Source organism: Panthera tigris, chromosome B2, assembly GCF_018350195.1.
Source record: "Panthera tigris isolate Pti1 chromosome B2, P.tigris_Pti1_mat1.1, whole genome shotgun sequence".
NCBI lineage: Eukaryota > Metazoa > Chordata > Mammalia > Carnivora > Felidae > Panthera > Panthera tigris.
The window spans coordinates 150,286,220-150,312,367 of record NC_056664.1 but is presented as its reverse complement, the minus strand read 5'-3'; the positions used below and the strand labels follow the sequence as shown (position 1 = coordinate 150,312,367).

At 49.9% G+C, this 26,148-nt stretch overlaps 1 protein-coding gene across 1 annotated transcript in view; it reads left to right on the top strand.

Annotated features, from left to right (window-relative positions):
• The window catches only part of WDR27 (WD repeat domain 27), a 159,691-nt gene that overhangs the window by 81,541 nt on the left and 52,002 nt on the right, over positions 1-26,148 (top strand). Inside the window, 1 exon segment of the mRNA XM_042987551.1 lies at positions 3,995-4,093. Coding sequence (XP_042843485.1) covers positions 3,995-4,093 — 99 coding nt within the window.

The window sequence follows — 26,148 nt, the reverse complement described above, 5'->3', positions numbered from 1 at the left end:
ATGGTTCAAGCCACCTCAGTGTTTATGGATGGATGAGTAAATCGACACAATGGGATGTTATTCAGCCTTAAAAAAAGAAGGAAGTCCTGTCATTTGCAATGACATAGATGAGCCAGAGGACGTTATAGTAGGTGAGATAAGCCGATCACAGAAAGAAGGACAAATACTGCCTAACTGCACTTAGATGAAGAATCTGAAACAGTCACACTCATGGAAGCAGCGGGTAGGGTGGCGGTTGCCAGCAGGGAGGGCAGCTGGGAGACGTTGGCCAGAGGGCACAGAATTTCAGTTGTGCAGGACGAAGTGGTCTAGAGCCCTGCTGGAGAACACTGTGCTTGTGTAAGTGCGCCATATTGTGCGCTTACACGTGTGTTAGGTGGACCTCATTACAGTCTCCGAGGGACGTCATGTCACAAGCCAAACCTCCCGACCAACATTAGCGTCACTCACTGTGCAACAGTTTAGATACTGTACATTCCTACTGCCATTTTGAAGTGCACACCCGTTAATATCCACCGTAAAGTATTCTTGTGGAAAAAAGGTAGAGCCTGAACCGAATGGAGTCTTTATGCATAATTTCTGGCTCAGGGCCCATCCACAGGATGATGGAGCAAGTCGAAAGATGTCACACACGGGCAGGCCGACGAGTTCTGGCTGGAATGTTCTTCTGGACTCGGACCCCGTTTCGTCAACAAGTCTATGGCATGGAAGAGAGCCAGGGAGAGAAAGCGTTGCTCCAAACAGCGGTGCTGGAAAGACGTGACAGCAACGCACAGAGCAGTCTGGGTCCTGCTTACCCAAAACAACTGTGACCAGTGTGACCGGCCAGGACTTCCTTTATTTTAGGTCAGCGTAAAGTGGCAGTGTAGGTGTGTGTGCAATGTCTGTATTTTTAGAGATACTTACAAAGCACGTGGGACGTTATCTTAGCAATTGGCTAAAAATACTTCCTACTTATTCAGCCACAAAAACTGAAAGGGAAAAAGTAAAGAACAAAGGTATGGCAGTTGAAGCAAGTAGAGCAAAGTCTTAACGATGTTATGTTTGGTTCTGTACGAACGGGCTGGTTGTGCAATCCACCGTACTTTGGTATATATTTGAAACTTTTCGTAATAAAAAGCCAAGCACGGACTTTGGAGATAGAACTAGACACAGAGGACCGGGGTTTTCCATCGTGCGAGCCCCACTGCTGGAAGGAGGCTGTCAGGTTCTAGAGAGGTGGGCTCTGAGGCCCCGTCTCTGACCCTCGGAGTCTCCCCTGTAGCAGTGCACCGTGGTGTCCGCCGTGCGGGTAAACAGACGAGCCTCCTAGCTGCACTCCTGGACGCCTGCTCGAATCTTACGACGTGGACAGCTGTGGCTGGACTGCGACGGCTCCCTTCACATGCTGCCGACGCTGAGGGTTGACGTAAGCGGCTCTTTTGCCAGATCCCCCCGCCCCGATGTTTCACTATAAGATCACATTTTCAAAGAATGAACTACCAGATACTAAGATGACTGGCCATGTCATTGGTCATAGGGCCAAGGACGCTGAGAGAGACCGGCTTGTTATTAGAGACAAAGTTGATGAAGGTTTGCTCAGGATTGTTGAAGCGGCTGCGGCCGCCAGCCAAGGTGTATGAGTCTGTCAGGTGACCAGCGGTCCATCCGTGGCGGCCAGGGACCCCTCGAGGGGCTCCTCGGGAAGGGGCAGGGCCAGGGCGGAGCTCATCACGGCGTCTGCCGGACCTTGATGGAGGTTGCCGAGAGAAGGGGGTCGTGATTCTGCCTCCAAACCTGAGGGACAGCCCCGCCATTAACATCCAGTGTTCACCTGGTGGTGGCCACAGAGCTCCACGTGCCCGAATCAGGGGCTTTCGGACAGAGTCTTGGCTTCTGCAGGAGGTGGGCGATGTTTCTGTCTTGATGGGATTTTAAGTAGGGCTCTGTATTAAATCTTGAACACTTTGGCCTTCTTAGAAAACTTCACAAGTTTTTGGTGAACTAAAACTTCAGTGATCTAAGACAATGTGCACAGTCCTGAGAAACATCCTTTCTGGAAATACTTTAAAAAACAAAGGGAAGGTCTGTGATGTGATCTTTGATTCCCCCGGGGACGATATCAACACTATTAAGCTTCAGACACAGTGAACTTCTGTGTGCGATCCTTTTGTCCGTTTCTTCTGTGGAGAAAATCCAGGCAAAGGGAAATGAAGGACACGTGGCAGGAATAACGTGAGACAGAAAAACGAAAGCAGCTTCACCTTCAAGGATGCGGTTCAGCGGAATTACAAAACATTCATAATGAACTGGTCTAGTTGTGTTTGTAAAACATCATCTTTTTCACTGGTACATTCAGTCCCGGACGGTTTTTGTGAAACGTCTTGAACAGCGAAGCGTCTTCCCTGCTCCCGGGTGGGCTGGGCCACACCCTCATCCTTTGTGAGAAGACGCTGCCCGTTCTCAGGGCTCATTAGTGTCAGAGTAAGACTGACTTTGTAGGGTTTTATTTTACGTTTCGTCTTTCTGAGTACGTTTTAGCCACGGCTTATTTCCCTTTGATGGGGACAGGTGGCTTCATGAATCGAGTAACTAGTATTACATCTAATCAAAACATTGTGTTCCGCACACGGGTTGCAGGCCATTCCTGTGTTTTCAGCATCAGACAAGGTGCATCTTGTCCGTTTGGGCCGATTGTTGCTGCCGTTTGAAAGGGCAGGTTGTGACGAATGTGCACCTAATAAAATATGTCTGATATTTGTGGCTGCAGACTGTCGTTCTCATGGTTCCGGTTTGCCATGACCAGAAAGATTTATTTCATTCAAGAACCTTCTGGTTCTTCTGGGAGAAAAGGTAGGTTTCATTCAAAAGCATTTGCATACAGGAAAGGAGAGGCAGTTTCTTAACCGTTACTGATTCTTCTCTCGCGGCCTCACGGCGTCATTTATGGGTGTTGTGAGATGTCACGCAAATGCCAGGCGGCATGCAAGGCGGTGTCCCGTATGTGGCGACAAACCTCAGTGTTACGGTCCCCAGAGTGGGGTCCCTGGGCCCGCAGCAGCAGCCTCCTTTGGGAACTGTTGGGAGCACACACGTCAGTGGCTGCTTTTCGAATAAGCACGTTTCCAATAAGAACAGCAGAAAAAAAAACCCAACAAAAACATGCTTTAAATATTTCTGCTTCAAGATATATACAATCTCTGTTTGTAGACTTTATTTCAGGAGCTGCTGTTTAGCCCATGACAGAATCATTTGGAAGTTGTAAATTTGAAGGGCTCGTCTGTCCATTGAAATAGACTTTTTGTGGAAGAAGGAATCACGTAGATGTCTTGCTTTTCCTGTGATGTGGCATTTCTTTTTTATTACCAGTAGAGTCCACAAACCACTTGTTTGCACATTTTGTTACCTAAAAATTAGAATGGGTCTCTCCTCTCTTCTATCACATCGGGATGGCATCCCGATACCAGATTTGTGTCCCTAAAATGAAGTATTTGATGGCCTCTCTCTCTCTCTAAATATCCATGCATCTGTCCAGCTCTCTCTATACCTATCTTTTTATATGCATATGGTGATACCATCAGACAGTATTGTATGTTTTTATTTAAAATTTTAAGAACAGCTATACTATAGAAAAAATTCCAAGTATTTGAATTGCTCGATTCCAAGCTAATTTAGTAGGAAGCAAGGTGTGTACATGTTTTTGTCTCAAATTTATGGAAAAGGACATAAACATCGCTCTTTCACTCCGCTTGGCACTTGCAGGCAGGGCCGAACTGTGGAGGCATCAGGGGCTGTGGGTCCACTGAGACAATAAAGGTCCGAGAGGCAAGGAGGAGAGAGGCGTGAGTCACCGAGTCGGGTCTCCGGCTCAGGCGGCGCTGGCCCGTCAGGTGACCGGCTGCCGCGGAGTCGCTCGGCCGTGGGGTGCGCTTCTGCTGTGCGCGACTCACGTGGGCCGTCGGCCCTTTCATCATGGAGCCCCGTCTGTCTGTCTGTCTGTCTGTCTGTCTTGCAGGCGTACGTGTATGAACTGGGCTCGAGCACGTTTTCTCACAGACTGGCCGGACACACGGACACCGTCGCTGGCGTGGCCTTCAGCCCGTCGGCCCCCCAGGTACGGTCTGCTCGTGTGGGCGGGGCGCGTCTACTCCTGACGCGGCTTCCGGCGTCTTTCCTGTGTTGGCCTGTGTTTGGCGAAACCCTGGAACGCTGCAGGTGACCCAGCAGTGTTCGTCACGTGCAGGGAGACAGACGTGGGGACCAGACCGTTGCTGGGGGAGAAAGGGAAGCGCAGGGCGTGTTCTTCGCGTGGCGGTCTGTGTCATCCCGTTCGCTGGCTGGGAGCCGAGCTGCGGGGAACGCGGGCGTGCCCTCGGGCGGGTGTGAACACGGGCGGGCCGAGTCCCAGGGCAGGTGAGAAAACGGTTTTGGAGTGTCTCCTAAAAAGAACTGGGTGCAGGAGGAGGACCACAGCATTTAAAGAGATCGGCCTAACTAGGAGGAGACAGGAAAACAGAGTTACATCAGCTTCACGTCAATCACACGGAAAGAGTGTGTGGTCTTGTGTTAAATTGTGGACGGGTTTGTGTGTGAAGACTGGTGACGTTTGGTAACGTGAGCGTACGGGATGTGGATTCAGAGAATTGCATCGGCGTGCGATTTCGTGGGTCCGGCTGGCGTGTGCGTGTGTGCGTGTGTGCGTGTGTGAACGGAGGTGGACCGCCCCGCCCCCCCGCGGCACACTGCTGCCGTCAGGGGCACCCTGGACTCTCGGGCACGTCTGGCCCCTGGTGACACTGAATGTCGAGGACCGGATGCGCGACGCCGGTGCCGGCACTGACCACAGGGCCCCCACCCCGTGCCGCTGAGGTCCTCGCGCGCCTCGTCCCGGCGGTAACCCTGATGCGGTCGGCGGCCCCCTGCTGCGGGCGCTCGGGTTGACACGTTTTCTGCTCGTGTGGTCGCGAGTCGCTCACCCCCTACGTAATCAGGCCGCGCCACACATGCCGTCGGTCCTGGCCTTTCTGGTCGGTAATCCGTGCTGTCCTTACCCATTCTGATCTCTCCGGCGTATTTTCCAAGTCGTTGGATTCCTTTCTGAGTCCTTTGACGTCGCGCTGGTGAGACGGACGGGCGGCCGGGAGGGAAGAGAGCAGAAGACGGAAGCAGGCTTAGAGGCGCGCGGGGCGGGCTGGCGTGGGCGCCTGTCCACGGGGGGATGCCGGCTGCTCTGACAATTCGGTATTGGCACGGAAATGCCTTTTAGCATCACTGAGTGAGGGGCTGCTCCGAGTACCGGAAGAGTCTCAGTCGGACCACGTTGCGTGGGTCTGTATCGTCGCGGGGATGGTTCCGATGCGCAGAAGCGGCAGATGTGACCCACGAGAACGGGGTTTCAAAATGCTCCCCGCTGTTCGCGTCCTTACCGGTCCGGATACGAGCACTTTCATTACCTCTGTTAAGTTCGTTCCGAAGACACGGTAGCTCATCATTTTAACTCGCCTTCCTTTGGACACCGTGAGGGTTGTGCGTTGTTCCATATGCTGTTAATTAGTTGAGGGTTTTCTTTCATTTCTAAATGGCTTGTTTATATCCTTCATGTCTTGATCTGTGGGCCCAACGTTTTGCTTCTTGACTGATCCAGCTTTTAATTTAAAATTGCCATATTGCCCTCCGTATTTACAGTGTGTTCTGTAGATTCGGTTTTGCTTTTTACTTTGTTGTTTTCTCTTTCAGGTACAGAACCTGGATTTGTTCTAATTATTCTAGGCTAGAAAATGTTTTCTCTTCAAAGATTTATCTTTCTGATGGAATTACAGTAGAATCTTTAACTTATTGTCGTAAGATTTAAGTTCCTGCCTGACTGTGCCAACATCTGGGTCATTTCTGAGTCTGGTTCCGTTGGTCGCTGTGTCTCCTGACAGTTGGTTTGCTTACCTTTCTTTCTGATGTGTTGTCATTTTGTAAGGGATTCTGACTGTTGACTGTGGAAGGACGCCTGGATGAACGGGTCTCTTTTTCTGCCAGGCTGTTAGTTTGGTAGCGTTAGGAGCTGAGCAAGTGCCATTCGCTTTAATTATTAAAACTACGATTATAGTGAGGTCAGTAGAATTAATCAATGTGGATCATTACACGAATAAAAGTACACAGAAAATACTGTTACTTTTAGGAACTTTAAAATACCTGGTATTCTTCCCAAGTCACCTTTTGTCAAACCTTTCAGAAAATTTTATTTCCTAAGCATATGAGGAAGAAACTTAAATCTGCATGTTTCAAATAGGTCACCTAACTTTAAGTTCTGCTGAGGAAAAATAACCTAAGTGTATCTGGGAAGGGGTTATTTTCCTTGGTTTTTGTCAGCAGCATTTGAACTTTTTATTTATTACTTCTTTGTTTTTAAAGTTCATTTATTTTATTTTGAGAGAGAGAGAGAGAAAAAGCACAAGAGGGGGAGGGGCAGAGAGGGAGGGAGACGGAATCCCAAGCGGGCTCCGTGTGGTCAGCACAGAGCCTGATGTGGGGCTTGATCTTGTGAACCGTGAGATCATGATCTGAGCCGAAATCAAGAGTTGGATGCTTAACTGACAGCCCCCCAGCCCGGTGTCCTGATGATTCTAAACCATGAGGCTGAGCAGGGGTGCGGGAGTCCCCTCCCACTGCTCCGCCCCTGCGTGCGGCCCGGCTCCAAGGGGAGCTCGTGAGGACCCAGACTCGCTTCTCAATCTGACTGCTTTAGTCGGTGGTTATTGGGAAATGGGTCTCAGCCCCACTCAGGGCTCCTCCCACGGTTCTGGTTCAACCCGGAAAACTCCAGAAGGAGACATATTTAGAGAGAACCCGAGGACATCTCCGGTGATGGTTAATTGAATGGCCACACACTTGTGCAGCTGTCCCTGCAGGCACAGACGTGGGTGGTGGTGTTACCAGATTCAGCTCCCGTACGTTCTGAATTCTCCAAACGGAAACCCAACTGTCCTTTTTAGAAACTGTTTCTCCAATTTGGCTTCTTAGATAGGACTTTATAGAGAGGAAAGATAAGTGAGGCAGGTTTTAGGGTCAGGACCGGATGGTACACCTAAAATAGTGATGTTCACCAACTTGCTTATGTGGGAGGAACCTGCTTATTAGGTTGATCTGATAGTCACAGTGAAAGTGAGCGGTTGGTTATTATTGCCTCTGCTTCCCGTGGGGGAAAGTCCGCTCGGAGACATTGCCCGGGATGTGCACTGCAACACCTTGTGCTAAGTTACGTGCCGCGTCTAGTAAAAGTCGGGGCCGGGCGCTGGACTCCAGGGATCATGCTGTTTTCTTGACTCACGTTCATCTGAGCAGAGGCTCGAGGCTGAGACGCACAGGTTCCTCTCGGCCTCGCGGTCGGTGCGGTGGCTGATGGAGGAGTGCTGCCGCCGCCTGCCGTCCGCTCACCGCCAGATGCTCCGGAACCTCCCTTCTCCCCGCAGACCTGACCCGTTACCGGCACTCAGCCGCGGGAGGGACGGTCTCTTCCATTTTGCTTTCCAGATGCTTTTGCGGATTGACACGAAGAGGTCTAATTTCGATTTAACTTGAGAGAATATTGAATTTCAGGTGAGTTCAATGATCAGAAAGCCTGGGTTTTTTGCGCAGTGTAGAAATGCTCATTTTTCCTATTGGTTTTGAGGTAGAGAAGAATGAGAACCTGGGTGCTGAGTTATTCCTTCCCGTGGCCTTTAAGGAAAGTCTGCAGTGGTAGGAGGTTTGCTGTGACCAACGGAAGTGACAAGTTTAACTTAATCTTTCTCACAGGACGTGTCCTAGGCCTGCCTGCACCTCACAGGTGACAGTGGAGGGTGGGGTGCCATGTGCTCCCCTCCAGCCCCACTCTGGGCGCACCCCCACACCCCCATTTAGCTCAGTACATTTTCCAGCTTCTCCTTTGACTTCCTCGCTGGTCTGCGGGTTCTCTGCGCGTGCTTCTCTGTTTCCAGGTATGTGGGGACTTGCCCCCCATCTCTCTTTATTGGTTTCCCCTTTAACAACATGTGGTCAGAGAACATACGTGGTGTGGCCTGAAGCCACAAAACTTGGTTTCACGGTCTGTGTCTGCTGTTGGGGGAAGATTGTGCTGCGGACAGCCACCTGGCCAGGGGACTGCCGTGTGTTTCACGTCCGGTGTCCTTGCCGACTGTGTCTTCATCAGCTGTTAAGACTGGTGTGCATGCCTCTGTCTACAACTTCTTACTCCCTCTGATGCCCACAGATGTTGTTTAGGGTGTTTTGAAGCTCCTTTGTTAGGTTAGGATTATGTTCTCTTGGTGAACAGACCCCTTCACTCTCAGGAAATGGTCTCTTTCTTTACTTGCTTTGAAATACACTTTGGGGTAAAGATAGCCACTCCAGCTCTCTTTTGATTAGTGTTAGGATAGTATTTTCTGTATTCTTTTTTTCTAACCTGTGTGGGTCTCTTATTTGAAGTGCAATTTTTTCTTTTTTTTTTTATAATTTATTTTTTAATTTACATCCACATTAGTTAGTTAGTTGTTGGTTAGCAACAATGATTTCAGGAGTAGATTCCTTAATGCCCCTTACCCATTTAGCCCATCCCCCCTCCCACAATCCCTCTGGCACCCTCTGTTCTCTATATTTAAGAGCTCTCTTATGTTTTGTCCCCCTCCCTGTTTTTATATTATTTTTGCTTCTCTTCCCTTATGTTCATCTATTTTGTATCTTAAAGTCCTCATATGAGTGAAGTCATATGATATTTGTCTCTCTCTTACTAATTTCACTTAGCACAATACCCTCCAGTTCCATCCATGTAGCTGCAAATGGCAACATTTCATTCTTTTTGATTGCCGAGTAATACTCTATACAGATACCACATCTTCTTTATCCATTCATCAGCCAACGGACATTTGGGTTCTTTCCATACTTTGGCTATTGTCGATAGTGCTGCTATAAACACTGGGGTGCATGTGTCCCTTCGAGTCAGCACTCCTGTATCTTTTGGATAAATACCTAGTAGTGCAGTTGCTTGGTCGTAGCGTAGTTCTATTTTTAATTTTTTGAGGACCCTCCACACTGTTTTCCAGAGTGGCTGTACCAGCTTGCATTGCTACCAACAATGCAAAAGAGAACCTCTTTCTCCGCGTCCTTGCCAACATCTGTTGTTGCCTGAATTGTTGTTAGCCATTCTGACAGGTGTGAGGTGGTATCTCATTGTGGGTTTGATTTGTATTTCCCTGATGATGAGTGACGTTGAGTGTTTTTTCATGTGTCGTTTGGCCATCTAGATGTCTTCTTTGGAGAAGTGTCTATTCATGTCTGTTGCCCATTTCTTCACTGGATTATTTGGTTTTTGGGCGTTGAGTTTGGTTAAGTTCTCTATAGATTTTGGGTACTAACCCTTTATCTGATATGTTGTTTGCAAGTATCTTCTCCCCTTCTGTTGGTTGCCTTTTAGTTTTGTTGATTGTTCCCTTCAGCGTGCAGAAGCTTTTTATCTTGATGAGGTCCCAATAATTCATGTTTGCTTTTGTTTCCCTTGCCTCCAGACATGTGTTGAGTAAGAAGTTGCTATCGCCAGGAGAAAGAGGTTTTTGCCTGCTTTCTCCTCGAGGATTTTGATGGCTTCCTGTCTTACATTTAGGTCTTTCATCCATTTTCAGTTTATTTTTGTGTCTGGTGTAAGAAGATGGTCCAGGTTCATTTTTCTGCTTGTCTCTGTCCAGTTTTCCCAGCACCATTTGCTGAAGAGACTGTCTTTATTCCGTTGGATACTCTTTCCTGCTTTGTCGAAGATTAGTTGGCCATACGTGTGTGGGTCCATTTCTGGGTTCTCTATTCTGTTCCATTGATCTGAGTGTCTGTTCTTGTGCCAGTACCATACTGTCTTGATGATTACAGCTTTGTAATACAGCTTGGAGTCCAGGATTGTGATGTCTCCACCCTTGGTTTTCTTTTTCAAGATTGCTTTGGCTATTTGGGGTCTTTTCTGATTCCATAGACATTTTAGGATTGCTTGTTTTAGCTCTGCAAAGAATGCCGGTGTTATTTTGATAGGGATTGCTGAGGTGCATTTCTTATAGGTGGTATTTAGATTTGTTTTACTCTCTTAACCAATTTGACTATCTCTGCCTTTTAATCAGTGTTTAGGCTGGTCCATTTGATAAGATTATTGATAAGATCATGTTTAAGCCTCTCATCTTGCTTTACCTTTTTTATATTTGCCCATTTGATACTCAGTTCCTTTTCCCTGCCTCCTTTTGGTTCAGTTAGATACTTTTGTACAGCTCCTTCTTCACTTTTTCTGGCTTTTGTAACTCCTTGTTTTGTTCATTTGAGATTGCTGTGCCACTTATATACAGTAAAACTGTGGTTTGCGAGCTTAATTCGTTCCAGAAACATGCTTGTGATGCAAAGCAATTGCATATCAAAGCGAATTTCCCCATAAGAAATGATGGAAACTCAGATGATTTGTTCCACAACCCAAAAATATTTGGATAAAAATGATTATACTGTAATATAATACAAAAGAATAAGAAAATACAAAATATAAAGAAAAACAAATTAACCTGCACTTCCCTTTGAAAACCTTTGTGGCTGGTGCGAGGGAGACAAGAGAGAGGAGGGTTACTGTGTAGGACGACTCTCACTATCACTCACGGAATCACTGCCGTCTGTTGGCTCAACGGAATCTTTTTCTTTTCCCACAACTTTAACAAGGAGCCTATCGGGTGACGTTTGCTTTTGCCTCCTTTTGAGGATTTCGCAGAAATGTGACATTGCATCGTCGTTAAACAGATCCATCACTCTCACTGCTACAGCCGTATTCGGGTGGTGATTTTCTACAATATTTTGCACCGTTTCCCACATTTTACACATCTCCCTAACCTCATTTGAAGTGAGGGATTCCCCCGCCCTTCTCTCCTCCTCCTCTGCAGACGAGACGCAGACGTAGACGTCTTGTAAACTCTTGCAATGTCGGCCGCTCGCATACGTCGTTCGTACTTCTCGGTGATTTCCGTCTCAACTTCCACAGTAAGCATCTCCTTCCTACCGCCTTTCTTTTCCACCTTTTTCTGCATGGGGGCCGCTGTATACACTCACACGGATGTTGACTCGGTACAGTATGAATAAACTCTTGTCATCTACGGTATTTAACGTAAGCGGCAATAAGGCAGCAGAGGAAAGGGTCTGTGTCTGCGGGAAGCCTGACGCAGAATGAGGCAAAGTGCTCCTAAGCTCACTCTTGTCCGGAAAAGCAAAGGACTGTTCACAGGTGCCTCGAAGTGACAAAAAATACACCAGTGCCGGTCGCGGGCACCTTCCCACGTTCCGAAAAATCACCGATTTCTGCCAGACCCGGTGGCCCGAGACCGAGCATCCGAGTGTGGGAGACGGTCACCCACCGTCCCGCAGCGAGAGAAGAGACAGAAGCACCATCGGCTCAGCTGTGATCATGTGATGTTTGGCGTCAGGTTCGACTCATATTGCAAGACATCGCTCGTGTATCAGGTTAGATTCATCAGGAACGTTTGCTTGCCTCGTGGAACGCTCGCGCAAGTGTCACTCGCAAGCTGAGGTTTTAGCACGTATCTTTCATTGGGACCGTGGGCCTCCACTGTCACCTGTTGCCACCACAGTGTGGGAACCTTAGGACAGACAGTAAGCGTCTGTTTCTCCTGTCTAGGTCTTCACGCTATCCGTGTGGCACATTTTACTTTCCAACATCATAGACTCCACGTGTTACTATTAATTTTGTTTCCGCAGTTAGTTACCTCCTGAAGAGATTTAGATGATAACGATGAATCCTGTATATTTGCCACGTGATTCCACAGGAAACGTTTTGAGCCTTGATTTTATCTGTAAAATTAGGTTGTTGAATTTTACGATCTCTGTGATTGTCGAATCGCTGTCTTCTCCACTGAGAGGATCGGGACGATGTGGGATCTGTGTGCGCGTGTGGTGGTTTTTGGATCTTGGTAGACATGGTCTTTATTTTGTGTTGTATAAAGCGTGCGTTTGTGGAACGTGTGCACAGATGTGACACAGTACAGCGTGGAGCAGGCTTCGTGACCCTGTGTGCACCGGACGGGCGCCGGAGGGCCCGGGGTGCGCTGGCCAAGGCCGTGTGCGCAGCCAGGGTCCAGCCCGCCTTTTTCTGGATTCAAACCAGGTGTCGAGTCCAGTTTTCCTTTTGTCTCTGAAGCCAGCACGCTTTGCCGCCAGGTTGCACGCCAGCCTCCGTGCAGATGGCTGGAGTGGATTTTACTTAGAATTTTCTTTCTTGGCCACGCACCCCAGTCTAATTTCTACCGGGAGCCAAAAAAAAAAAAAAAAAAAAGGTTTGAGTTCAGTGTAAGCATTTACTTGTACTTGACAGGTATTTACTGTGTGACAGTCAGCATTCCACGTGCTTTATTTAATCATATCCTTAGGAAGTGGACACTTAATCATTCGTGGAGCCGGCGGGTGAGGGAACCGCAGCACAAGGAGGCTGGCCTGGGTGAGCTCAGTGGTGAGCGGTAGGATTTGGGCTCCAACAAGCGGGCTTTGGCTCCTCGGTGCGCCCGGCACGGCGCCCCCACGGCGCTGTGTGAGCACAGGCACGGGAGCCACGGTGCCACCAAGGGAGGGCCGGGAAGGGGCCCCGGAGGGAGGCGGGACCAGAGTGCGGGGGACCTTCGTGGGCAGAAGTGAGAGCGGAGCCTGTGTCCTCCTCTGCAGGGAGGCCCCGGGCACGAGGAATGTTTTTCACTCTGGATTTGTGCACCAGAAGTGACTTCTAAATCAAGATTTCAAAACAGTTGCTTATTTTTATTCTATGGAAGGCAATATATATTCTATTTTTATTAATGTGGGAATAACACTGTTTTTTTTTAGCCATTGAGTGCTTTCAAATTTGTTTTCATATACAACGTTCTAGTTCTGAAACATATATCATTCTCAGATGTTTCCTGACCATCTCATCAAGCCCACATTCTGAAAGCTAATTTCATTCCGAAGAACCTAACAGTCCAAGTACCTTCCTTTCGGAAAACGTTCTGCAGATTATAGCAAAGTCAACAGCCAAGCCATAAATTTAAATGTAACACAGCCTAGAGGAATAGGAAGCCTGCTTTTGTCACATTGCTTATTTTCATATTCAAGTAATTTTCTAGAAAAGCCAAAATATTGTACCAGAAACCGATCCTTCGCGACAATGCAGGCTTAACCTATGGGAGGAATAAATCAAGAAGAGGAAGCACAAATGTATATAAGGCGTTGGTTTCAAGTTCTGGCTGCTCCCCGGAGTTGTTGGGGGGAAGGGAAGGAGGCGGAGCCACGAGACGGTCGGCCTGTCAGGGCTCCCCCGGCACAGGGAGGGCGCCTTGGAGTCTGCGTGCAACACAAATGATGGGCAGCGCGCACCATCCGTGGCAGCACTGACTCCGGGACTCGAGTTGAGGGAGGGCAGTGGTCCCTCTCGCCGGCAGTGGTCCAGAGGAACAGCCTGCGCGGCTGCAGATTGATGGCTCACGTGCTCTGGACGAATACCGCATCTATTTCCACTTGTGCTGGGAAATTGTGGTAAGCAAAATGAGTTTACCTAAAGGTCTAGTAAGTGTTTCTGGAAATCAAGATGTTTTGGCCCCTGTCCTGGACCTTCTGTTTCCGCAGATGCGTGGAAGATGCTAGAAGTGTGAACTTCCACAAGATCATCTGAGGTTTGGAGTTTTGGGACAGGCGGGCCTCAGATCACGCCGGGAGAGATTCCGCATTAAGTTACCGGGAGCTGGTGTCCTGGCCACCCTCCTGAGACCGCTCAGCCTGCAGACATTCGTCTCCTGGGTTGTAACCTCTGGCTTCCACCCATTTTCCCCAGAAAACCCACGTGTGTCATTCAGTAGCAAGGATGCGGCTGGGACCCAAGGCTTCTTTCTGAGTACAGCGGTGCACCTGCCTGCCTCCTGCCCAGCCAGGGACGGACAGCACCCGCGTCCCAGGGTGAACAGCAGTGAGAAAATTCCAAATTCAGATGTGCTCAAAAATCGCTAGTTACCCTGTCTCAAACACGGGACTCTTCAGTGAGTCCTACTCATTTATAGGAGATGGTAAAGTCAAGAGGAAAATTGAATTTAGAGCAATTTCTAATGAAATGAAGGTCACACTTGCTTGAACCCAGAATGTCTCAAATTATGTGGGGAATATAATGGCGTGATTTACACAACACCCTCTTACTTTTTACAAATTATAAGAATATCTTGAAGTGAACAGGGTCTTACAGACATCAGGGCTCCTGGGAACAGTGAAAGAGGCATCTGTCAGATTTTACACGGTCAGTGCATATTCAAGTCTAAAATATTGTGCAGTATAGAAAATGGCAATGAAAACAGTCTCCGTTTTATTACTAATCCTCATCCTGACCATTTTTTTAAGTATGTGAAGGGGAAAGCAAGATAGAGAAAGCAATTTTCTATACTTTGGTATTTTTTTATAAATAATTTTTTGTTGGGTGCCTGGGGGGCTCAGTCAGTTGAGCGTCCAGCTTCGGCTCAGGTCATGATCTCAGGTTCGTGAGTTCGAGCCCTGTGTCTGGCTCTGTGCTGACAGCTGGAAGCCTGGAGCCTGCTTCAGATTCTGTGTCTCCCTCTCTCTGCCCCTCCCCCACTTGCATTCTGTCTCTCTCAAAAATAATAAGTATTTAAAAAAATTAAAAAAAATAATTTATTCTCAAATTAGCTAACATATGGTGTATACAGTGTAGTCTTGGCTTTGGGAGTAGATTCCCATGATTCATCACTTACATACAACACCCAGTGCTCATCCTAACAAGTGCCTTCCTCAGTGTCCATCACCCATTTCCGTGCCCGCCAACCCCTGCCCCCTTATCAACCCTCAGATTGTTCCCTTTATTTAAGAGTCTCTTATGGTTTGCCTCCTTCTTTGTTTGTAACTATTTTTTCCTCTTCCCATCCCCCATGGTCTTCTGTTAAGTTTCTCAAATTCCACATATGAGTGAAAACATATGATATCTGTCTTTCTCTGACTGACTGATTTCACTCAGCCTAATACCCTCCAGTTCCATCCACGCTGCTGCAAATGGCCAGATTGCATTCTTTCTCATTGCCAAGTAGTATTCCATTGTATATATAAACCACATCTTCTTTATCCGTTCATCCATCGATGGACATTTGGGCTCTTTCCATGCTTAGGCTATTGTTGAAAGTGCTGCTATGAACATTGGGGTGCATGTGCCCCTTTGAGACAGCACACCTGTATCGCTTGGGTGAATTCCTAGTAGCACTGTTGCTGGGTCGTAGAGTAGATCTATTTTTAATTTTTGAGAAACCTCCTCACTGTTTCCTAGAGTGGCTGCACCAGTGTGCATTCCCACCAGGAGTGCAAGAGGGTTCCCGTTTCTCCACATCCTCGCCAGCATCTATAGCCCCCTGATTTGTTCACTTCAGCCACTCTGACCGGTGCGAGGTGGTATCTCAGTGTGGCTTTGAGTTGTATTTCCCTGATGAGGAGTGGCGTTGAGCATCTTTTCATGTGTCGGTTGGTCATCTGGATGTCTTCTTTGGGAGACATTACTTTGATATTTTTAATCAAAACTAAAATATTTTTTGAATAAGAATTAAAAAGGAAAGATTGAAGGTGAATGCAGTCAGTGTTGACGGTTTATCTACAATTGTGTTAAATAAGCATGTGCTCTGAGTCACGTTGGACGGCTGACTCTGTTCCTCCCACAGAGGTACTGTGGTCACACTCACTGAGACCCAGACTGCGGGTCTGTGAGTGTGGACAGGTGCACGCTTGTGTGACCCACACTGCCTGCAGACACAGGACTTCCCTTCACCGGGACCTTCCACATGCCTTTCCCAGTCAGTCCCCGCGTCCACACCCGTGAGCAAAGAGCGTCCCAGTGTCAGTCGTTTCCAGAACTCCATGGCCACGGGACCTTTGTGCCGTTACGTGTCGCAGCAGCCACTCCTTTATGTGATGGAGAGCTTTTCTGTTGTGTCAGCCAAGGAGCCTCTGGTGTATCAGTTTGCCGATCGTGAATAAAGCCACTTCTGGAAAGGTCTGTGTGGTGATGCGTTCCTGGTTCTCCTGAGCAAGCAGATGGGGGCAGGGCTGCCGGACCGGTGGGGGGATGGGGGGTGGGGGTGGGCCGGCCACGTGCTCAGCCTCAGTACCCGCTCGTGAGCTTTCCGGAGTGGGCGCCGTTCACATTCTCGCCTGCTCTGCGGCAGCCTTGTTTTGTGAGTCTATTTAATTTTAGCTATTGTGGTATTTTTTTTTTAATTAAATTTTTTTGAAACGTTTATTTTCAAGAGACAGAGCACAAGCAGGTGAAGGGCAGAGAAAGAGAGAGAGAGAGAGAGAGAGAGAGAGAGAGAGAGAGGGAGGGAGACACAGAATCTGAGGCAGGCTCCAGGCTCCGAGCTGTCAGCACAGAGCCTGGCGCGAGGCTCGAAGTCATGAGCCGTGAGATCATGACCTGAGCCGAAGTCGGACGCTTAACCGACTGAGCCACCCGGGCGCCCCCATTGTGGCATTTTTATTGTGGTTTTAATTTGTATTTTTTTAATAATGAGTGATATTGAACACTACATCATGTGATTATGCCCTTATTTTTAACTGTTTGTTATTACTATTAACAAGTTATAGAACTTAAAAAAAAATGTATTCCAGATACTATCACAGATCAGGTATACATGTTGCAAATATTTCCTCAAGTCTGGGGCATGTCTATTTGTATTATAATATCCTTTAATGACATAAATGCTGACTTTTTACGAAGTGTAACTTTTATTTTATGGTTGGTGCTTTCTGGCCTGTCTGAAAAATCTTGCCAACTCAAAGCCTGCAGTGATTTTCTGTGTGTTTTCTTCTGGGAAGTTTTTGTTTGTGTTTAGACCTCTGACCCATTGTGTTTGCTCCCGCTTGTCCCCTAACGGTAGGCGGACCGTCGAACAACGTGGGGTGGGCTGTGCGGCTCCACCTGGACGCGGTCCCCTGGAGCTAGAGCACAGCCCCGTGCTCGTGCTGCCTCTTGGCCAGCCGACCTCACTGTGAATACTTAATATGCAACACACGTGGCACCCAAAATGTGTGTTAACTGACTAGCGGTCAGGCTTCTGGTCCGTGGCGGGCTATTAGTGGTTATGTTTTCGAGGAGCAAAAATCACGTGTGGACTTTCGACAAGCAGGGGCCGGCGCCCCGAGCCCCCACGCCGTTCACGGGTCCGCCGTATCAGCAAACACGTACTGTGCCGAAACGCCATACGTCTGTTCTCACGGTTTCTGTGGGTCAGGAGTCTGGGTGTGGCTCACCGGGTTCTCAGCTCAGGGTCTCCTGGCCGTGACCAAGGTGTTGCCCAGGGCCCTTGCTCAGCCAAGGGTCTCCTGGGCCGGATCTCCTTCCGTGCTCGTCACGTCGTTGGCAGGTTGGGATCCGTGTGGCTGTAGGACCGAGAGCCTCGGCTTCTTGCTGGCTACAGACCGGAAGTGGCCGTCGGCCGTTAACGGACCCCTGTCGGCCACCCTTCCTCACGGCTCCCCCCGCGACGGTGCCGCAGTCTCGGGCGTAACTGTGCACAGGCTCCGTGTACAGGGCCCCCCACCCTCGGGGAGGGGTCACACGGGGCAAGAACACCACGTGTCTGGCCTGCACAGCCACCGTGCATTGACGTAGTTTGGGGCACGGAGAAAAGTCGAGTCAAGGTTCTTTTTTTCCCGTGAATATCTGTTTGCTCCAGTAATACGTGCTAAAAATACTTTTTCCACTGAATTTCATTAGTGCCTTCGTTGAAAATCAGTTGACTCTCAGAGTGTGGGTGAAGTCTCGTGTTGAATACTTAATCTTTTACAATTTGAAGAGGTAGTTTAGCTTCATTAACTGGGTTTATTCTCCCGAAGGTATGCGTGTCACTGTAATGGTCTGGTGAAGAACATTCTTCTCTCTCCAAGCACCACCCCCGAAGTGTTTTACAGTCTTCCTGTGATTCCACTGTGAAATTGAAGGCTCATTGATTTGTTCTGGAAAATCACCCTGTCTAATCACCGGATTATATTGGAATCAACCTCACGCATCTAGTATGGTCACAGTTTTCTTCTTCTACGTTACAGTTTATATTTTTTCCTCTAGGTTTCTAGGTTTTAGGAAAATGTAAGTGATAATTGTTTTCCTCCTCCCCACTGCCCAGTGGATTCGGTTCAAACGCCTCAGCTCGGCCAGTCAGGTCCATCCGGCTTCACCGAGCCTGCTCCCACCCCGCCATCCAGGCCTGTGCCCCGGGGCTCCGTGCCCAGCCCGGCGGGGTCCCCGCTCTTCTGTGGACACCATCTCCGGGATGCGTTCTCCCCTCCACTGTCGGCCTTTGGACCCCGTTCAGATGCCGTCCTCTGTGACTTTCCGTGAAGTCGAGCCGGCGTCTGACCCTCAGGTGTGAACCGCCGGCTACGGACCTGTGTGCAGCGCGCAGGGCCCTGTGCCCTCAGCCTTCCGGTTCAGATGTCGGCTTCTCCACTAGAATTTGAGTCCCTCGGGGGGGGTGGCATTGTCTTCAGTCTGATCGCCGGAACAGAACAGACGGATGCTCGCTGAATTCGGGTAAAGTAAGTCCACCTGCGTTCTGGTGTCTTATGGCAGCACAGTTATTTCTAACATCTTTACTCATTTCCATGTTGCCTAGCAATTACAGTATTGTTCACCTGAGGGCATTCATCTCATGGATGCAAAAACGCACATCACACAGAATTCTAGAAAATTAACCTTTGAAAGCAGTCTGCTTTGCAAGCCTTCAGAATAGTAAATCATTAGAAACACAGAGTGTTTTATGTTTAAAACTTAGGCTATAATACAACCTGGGAGGGATTCATCACGTACCCACTTGGGAAGTATGACTGGCCCTCCTTCGCGACTCTGCGTCACGTCTGCTGACCAGAGCAGAGGCTGGCCGTGTGGCCACCACCGTGGCGGAAACAGGGACCGGTGACAAAGGAGCTGTGCACGAACGGCATTCATTTTGCGGCTCCAAGAACTTGAGATGTGGGGTCCTCTGACGTTGACGTTTTCCAAGGGTCCACACTGCTCCGATACTTCCCGTTGGTTGTACCCCCACTGCATCCCACACTGTTTCCGTGTTTAAAATGGCACGTTCCCAGTAACGATTTGAACCAAGACGCTTCAGCCGCAGGTAGGGCCGTTAAGGAAAGCACGTTGCCGGCAGGTTACGCCTCTTTTTCGTATTTCCTCGGTCAGAGGAATTGCTGGTGTTCGCGGCACACGTCTTATCCCCGCACAGACCGTCAGGTTTCCTTGAGCCGCACACGTCCACGTCCGTCTGCCCGTCCGTCCTGCCGAGCCACGAAGCTCTTCCAGACCTTGGGGTTGAAGCCGTAAGCCTCAGATGCGTGGACTTCGCTGTCCAGCTTCCGTGGTCACCTCAAGTGGAAAGAGCGTTCCTCTCGGCGACGGCTTCCCTCCTCAGATAATCACGGCCCGTTTGTTCCTCTCTTTGTTGATGTTCAGTCTGAGCTGAACTAGAACAGCAGCGTCTTGGAAGGGACGCGAGGGGCTGGTTTTTCTGTTCCGGGACCCGAAGTGTGGCGTGGCTCGTGGCACTTTCCTGCTGTGTGTCCCCTAACCCGCCCCTGTGCTTGCGACCCAGGCACCCCTCCCAGCTCTGTCCCACGTGGCTTCCGGGTTTGCCGGAAGACGAGATGCCAGGACCGTGTGCCTCCGGGGCCCACGGGCTGCCACACCGGCCACGGGGAGCCGTGATGCCAGTGCAGGTGCTGAGGCTCTAGTTGTGGCCGTGGCTACGGAGAGCTCAGTATGCACAGAGGCTCGGATCACTCAGCGTCTCAGAAGCCTGACTGCCTTCGGTTCAAGCGGGCAAACCATTCAGCTGGAGGGGCGCCAGTTACCTGCCATCAAAGATATTTGTGTGTTGAATATTGACAGTTCTTTACCATAAGTGGGAGCACAGTGAAGTCTAAAGAACTTAAAATTCTACTCAAGTAGAACAACAGGGGAATTTGGGCGCTCCGCGATATCTGTCACCACAAAATCTCCGCCTGCCAGTTTTTTTAAAACGTGCTCAGACGACGCGGGCGTGCTTCCTTGGAGTTTCCGGGACGAGCACGTGAGACACAGAAGGGGGCCGTGTGCGTGCTCAGTGATGGTTAGTCACGCGCGTTCATTCGGCAGTGTCTTTGCACAGACGCACATCCGCGTGGAGGGGCTGGCGGGCTGTTGGCATTGAATCTGTTAAATGGTGAAGCTCTAAAGAGTCCATGGTGCTTTAAGTTTAAATCCATTTTCACATTCAGAAAACGAAATAAACACAGGATAAATTACAGAAAATTAAAGCAGAATCACAAAGTAATTTCATTAAAACGTAAGAATTGGAGACATCTGGACAAGCTATGCAGAGTGGTCCCCAAGTCTCCTTTCTCCCAACACCTGACCACAGAGTCACAGAGTTGTTACTGGGGCTGCGGTGAGTATTCAGACCAGCAAGGCTGTCTGCCCCCAGGACTCAGACACAGTTAGATCTCGTCAGAGGGGGTCTTCTAGTCAGCTCTTGTCCATATGCCTTAGTATCACTGTTAAGGAAAGAGCCATGAAATGAAAAATAAAGTCCCTCCTCCCAATGGAAGGAAAGAAAGAAAAGGAAGGAAGTAGGGAGGGAGGAAGGAAGGAAGGGAGAGAGGGAAGGAAGGAGAGGGGGGGAGGGAGGAAGGAGGGAGAAAGGGAAGGAAGGGAGGGAGGAAGGAAGGAGGGAGGGAGGGAAGGAGGGAGGGAGGGAAGGTGGGAGGGAAGGAGGGAGGGAGGGAAGGTGGGAGGGAAGGAGGGAGGGAAGGAAGGTGGGAGGGAAGGAGGGAGAAAGGGAAGGAGGGAGGGAGGGAGGAAGGAAGGAAGGGAGAGAAAAGGAAGGAAGGAGGGAGGGAAGGAAGGTGGGAGGGAGGGAGGAAAGGAGGGAGGGAAGGAAGTTAGGGAAGGAGGGAGAAAGGGAAGGAAGGAGGGAGGGAGAAAGGGAAGGAAGGAGGGAGGGAAGGAAGGTAGGAGGGAGGGAGGAAGGAAGGAGGGAGAAAGGGAAGGAAGGAGGGAAGGAAGGAGGGAGAAAGGGAAGGAGGGAGAAAGGGAAGGAGGGAGGGAGGGAAGGAGGGAGGGAGGGAAGGAAGGTAGGGAAGGAAGGAGGGAGAAAGGGAAGGAAGGAAGGAAGAGAAAAGAAGGAAAAAAATGCAGCCACTGCAGTGAACCCAGACACCCAACTTTAGACTACTTTTCCTAAAACCGGGATGGGAAAAGTGAACAAAAGCGGGGCCTCTGCATTTAGATGTCACTTCAACCAGGGGACACTCTGGCCTCTGTTCACGTGTTACCAGAGGGAATCACATTTGCCAGGTGCATTCTTCACTGGCCACTCGGACGCTGACTGGAGCCCGTGTCCACAGGTCGCTAGGGGTGGTCCGCGCCGCGGTGGGAGGGGGGTGTCGAGGACACGTCCTCCGTGGCACGCACCCCGTCACGCTCTGGGTGCTTCTGTGGCCCTGTGGGGCTCCCACTGCCTGCTGCGCTCTTGCCAACCCACCGTTTGGGTTGAGGCAACCCCAGAGCAGGGGGATGTGCAGACCTAGAGCAGCTACCCCGCAGAGGCAGCGGGTCCACACGAAGGCGGGACTGTTGCCGGAAACGTCACTCGTGGTTGCGGCCAGATGCTCGTCTGCAAGTGATCGTTCACGTTCAAGAGTCTCTCTTCAATTTCTTCTCGAGGATTGCTCTGAAATTAACTCCCGGTGCACAGACTGGACTCGTGGAACGAGGCGGCTGTAAGCTGAAGCTCGGACTGGGCTCGCCGTCCCGTGACGGGTCCCCCGTGGGACCCGCCTGAGGTCAGTGCGCCGAGGTCATCAGGCCGCCTCGGTCCTGGGCGCCGTTTTGGATCATGGTGCACTGGAAGTGCTTTCTTGCGGTTTTTAAGCAGTCACCACGGCAACAGTGTTCATTCCTGACCGAAACATAGGCTTCTGCTTGCCTCTGGAGCTCAGGTCTCCACTGAGGTGACAGGTTGAGTTTGCAAAACTGCCTCGTAGGCTGGAAATGGCGCTCGGATTACGCCTGGAAAGGTGGTCCTTGTGCCTCGGGTGTGCCACGTGACTCCACGGTGCTGTGTGTGCCCACGGTTCACCTCAGGCTAGAGCCAAGCCACAGCCAGCGACAGGCCACAAGCCTTGATGTTCTAAATAACACCTAAGTACCGATTTTAGCCTGACAGTTGTACGTTACGGACGGCTACTTCAGCCGCTTCTGCAATAGATTAACAATTCTGTGTATTTTTTGAAAGTTTATTTTGAGAGAGAGAGAGTGCGAGAGTGAGCGAGAGCACGTTCATGAGCGAGAAAGGGGCTCATGAGAGAGCCCCTTTGAGAGAGAGGGAGGGAGGGAGCGAATCCCAAGCAGGATCCACGCTGTCAGGGCAGAGCCTGATGCAGAGGGCTCGCTCTCGAGGACCATGAGATCATGAGCTGAGCCGAAATCCCGAGGTGGACACTTAGGCCACTGAGCCACCCAGGTGCCCCTGTCCTCTGTATTTTAAATTCCAATAACTGGTTGGTAGTTGCACGGAAAGTAGCAACACAAATAGAGTGATGAGCGTTTTCTTTACTGCCTGTCAAACCGAACGACTCTTCTCCCCCGACTGCCTAGAGGTTGGCCGCACGATCTGTCTGCTGTGTACCCTGGGCTAACCCTTAGGGTGTCAGCACTGATGGAAAGCTGTGCTGCCTCACACGGAAAAGACCCTGACCTCACGTCACAAGAGTCTGTTCGGCATTCGTGGTCTTACGTCACCTTCCAGTTTGGATGGGACACTGTGCACGTGCTGATTCAGGGTGAAGAATTCAGAAATTTTAGGGGAAGGACTCAGTGCCAACTCTGACCGCTTTGGAGCTCGAGAGAAACAGCTGTCGACAGTCACTCGGGGCTACTCATCTGCTCCCCTTGACCTGGAAGAAACAGCCCAGAACTGGGGCGTCACCCCACCCGTCCTGGGACAGACCAAAGGGATGCCCCGAAGTCTCTGCGGTGAAGACCACGCGGGGTGCCGGGCGAGCGAGGTGGGGGTTTTCCCACGAGATTTCTTTCCGAATATCGTCCTCGGGTCCAGGCCGCTCGTGCCCCCTGGACCCACAGAAGCTCTGCTCCAGGGCTCACGCGGGGGCACAAGGGCAGTGCCCTAACCCACATGTGCAAGTTGCGCGGTGCTCTGTGTTTGTGGGGGGGGGAGGGGGAGCTGTGGCCCAGAGAAGGGGCAGCAGCAGGTGCAAGCGGGGGAGGGGCGGCACTGCCCGCCCCCGCCCCTGCAGGTGTCTCCCGCCGAAGCGCCAGGTGGCTGGCCCTGCCTCCCAGTGAGGGCTCCTGGATGGCGAGGAGGGAGCGGCCTGGGAGAGCTGTCCTGTCGGCTCCCGCCAGGTGGGGGACACCGCAGCGCTGTCGCTGGTCCCTCCGGGGACGGGTCGTGGACACGGCTGGCAGAGGTCCAGAGCGCCGCCCACGTGAGCCCCGCCCCGCCCCAGGTGTCCGCCCAGCATGGGAGGCTGGGTTGCAGGCCAGGCTGCCAGGAACAAATGGCAGGTATTTGTTGAGAAGACAGCACTTTAAGCTGGGCTGATGGAGGGCGCTGGCCGCCGTCCCAGTCCCTCTGCAGAGGGAGGTGGGTCCTTTCCTCACTTTACCCTAGACGTGTGTCGCCTGTGACCGTCGGGAATGCGTGCACGCACCACAGACCCTCCCCGTTAGGGTCACCCTCCACGGGAGCCTTGTTGCGGTCCCCGAACCACGTGCATGGACACGTCTCCCAGAGCCCGCCCTCAGTGTTGGACGTGCTGGGTTGGGACAAATGTGCTGTGATGTGTGCCACCGTTACAGGATCAGACAGTGTCACCGGTGTCACCACCGGGTGGGTCTGGGGACCCCGCCTCCTCATCCCGCCCTTGCCCTCTCTTTCCAGGGCCCGGTGGCTCTTTCCTGTCGGCGTGGAGTGACACTGTAGTGTCTGTGTAGGAGCTTTGCTTCACCCGCGTCTGCACTTTAGATCTGCCTTCCTGGTCACCCTGTCCGAGAGCCTGAGCAGAAGTGCGGGAAGAAGCCCGGCCTGGAAGGAAGTTTCCAGTGCCTGCCTGTTGAGGATGGCTTTTTTTTTTTAATTTTTAATTTTTTTTTATGTTTATTCATTTTTGAAAGACAGAGGCAGAGCACAAGCAGGGGTGGGGCGGAGAGAGAGGGGGACACAGTATCCAAAGCAGGCTCCAGGCTCCAAGCTGTCAGCACAGAGCCCGAGGCAGGGCTCGAACTCATGAACCGTGAGACCATGACCCCAGCCGAAGCTGGATGCTCAACCTACTGAGCCACCCAAGCGCCCTGAGGATGGCTTTTGACAGACAGTCGCTGTCGGACTCAACATGTCTTAAGCATGAATCGTGTTGAGTTTTATCAAATGTTTTTTATGTGTATTGAGAATATAATTTTTTTCTTTTTTTCACGTTTGTGTATTTTTGAGAGAGAGAGCGTGCGTGTGTGCAAGGGAGGGGCAGAGAGACGGGGACAGGATCTGGAGCAGGCTCTGTGTTGTCAGTGTCCCCATGGGGGGCTCGAACCCACAAACCGTGAGATCATGACCTGAGCTGCAGCTGGACGCCCAACCGACTGAGCCACCCAGGTGCCCCTTCTTTTTAGAATTTGTAACTTGATGAACAGCATTTAGTGATTTTTCTGTGTAGAACCCCCTCTTATTCTTCCAGAAAACTCAGATTGGACACGATGTATCGTCCTTCAACAGTAAGCTAGGTTACCAGCTGCAGTGACTCCTGTCACTTTACTGTCTTTGTCAAGATCGTCTTCCTTGTCATAGAGCATACGCCCTTCCCTATAAATTTTAGAATAAGCTGTGTCTGCACAAGTCCTTGTTGAGGTTTTCATAGGGATTGTATTCAACCCGTACGCACATAAAGTTGGGGATAATCGACATGTTTACTCTGATGAGTCTAACAATCCATGAACATGGTTTGTCCTTCCACTTACGTTGATCTCCCCTGTCAGTATACTGTAACGTTCAGCTTACAGACACTGCAGATGCTTCTAAAAGTTATACTGGGTGTATCATTTCTAGAGTAACTATAAACGATACTGCTTTTAACGTCGTTTTCCACATGGCCATTATCAGTATATGGGGTGAGATTGAATTTTGTGTGACGTGACTTCGGTGGGTTCACTTATTAGCTCTGGGAGTTACTTCTGGCTGTTGTTTGTTTTTTGTAGAGTCGTTGGGATTTTCTGTGTAGACGATCATGGCATCTGCAAATAGGGACAGTGTTGCTTCCTCCCTGCAAGTGCATGTGTTTTCTGTCTTACTCTTGCCTGACTGCAATTTTGCCAGAGCTTCCAACGCTGTGTTGAGCAGGAGCAGACATCCCTCACCGCCCCAGTCGGGGCGAGCATTCAGTCCTTCACATTAACGTGGTGTTAGCTCTGGTGTTTGGTAGATGCTCTTTACCAGGCTCTCCTAAATTGCGAGAGCTTTTATCATCAATGCGTGTTGGCTTTTGCCAAATGCTTTTCCAGTATCAACTGGCACCATGCGATTTTTTTTAGCTTGTTGATATGGTGAATTGTGGTATTTTGACATCGCATAATGTAATGTATCAAGATGTGAAGATCTGCATAACCAAGTGAACTGTATTTTTCACACGATTAATGCATGATGTTAACAAAAGCATGTGGTGGTAAAGACCCTTTCACTCACAGTGGAAGACAGACCAGTAGATTTTAATGGGTCAGAATACATTCACTGATATAGTTTCAGATTCCACAATTCACATGGCCTTTAAGAAACATGCACTCATCATATTTTGGAGATTATTTGCAATTATCTGAAAGGACTGTTAAGAGTAGTTCTTCCTTTCCAAATAGTCTTTAACCAAAATGACGTATCGCAACAAACTGAGTGCAGTGGCAGGCCTGAGAATCCAGAGATCATGCCATGCATCTTGCTAAGTTTATTTTTGTTTTGGAAAACATAGTTACTTTTCATAAAAGAGGTTACTTGTGTAAAAATATAACGGAGTTATCATTGCTAGGAGAATTAAAGTATAAATGTATTTTTAAATTCTCAGTTTTAATTTATTGGTAGATAC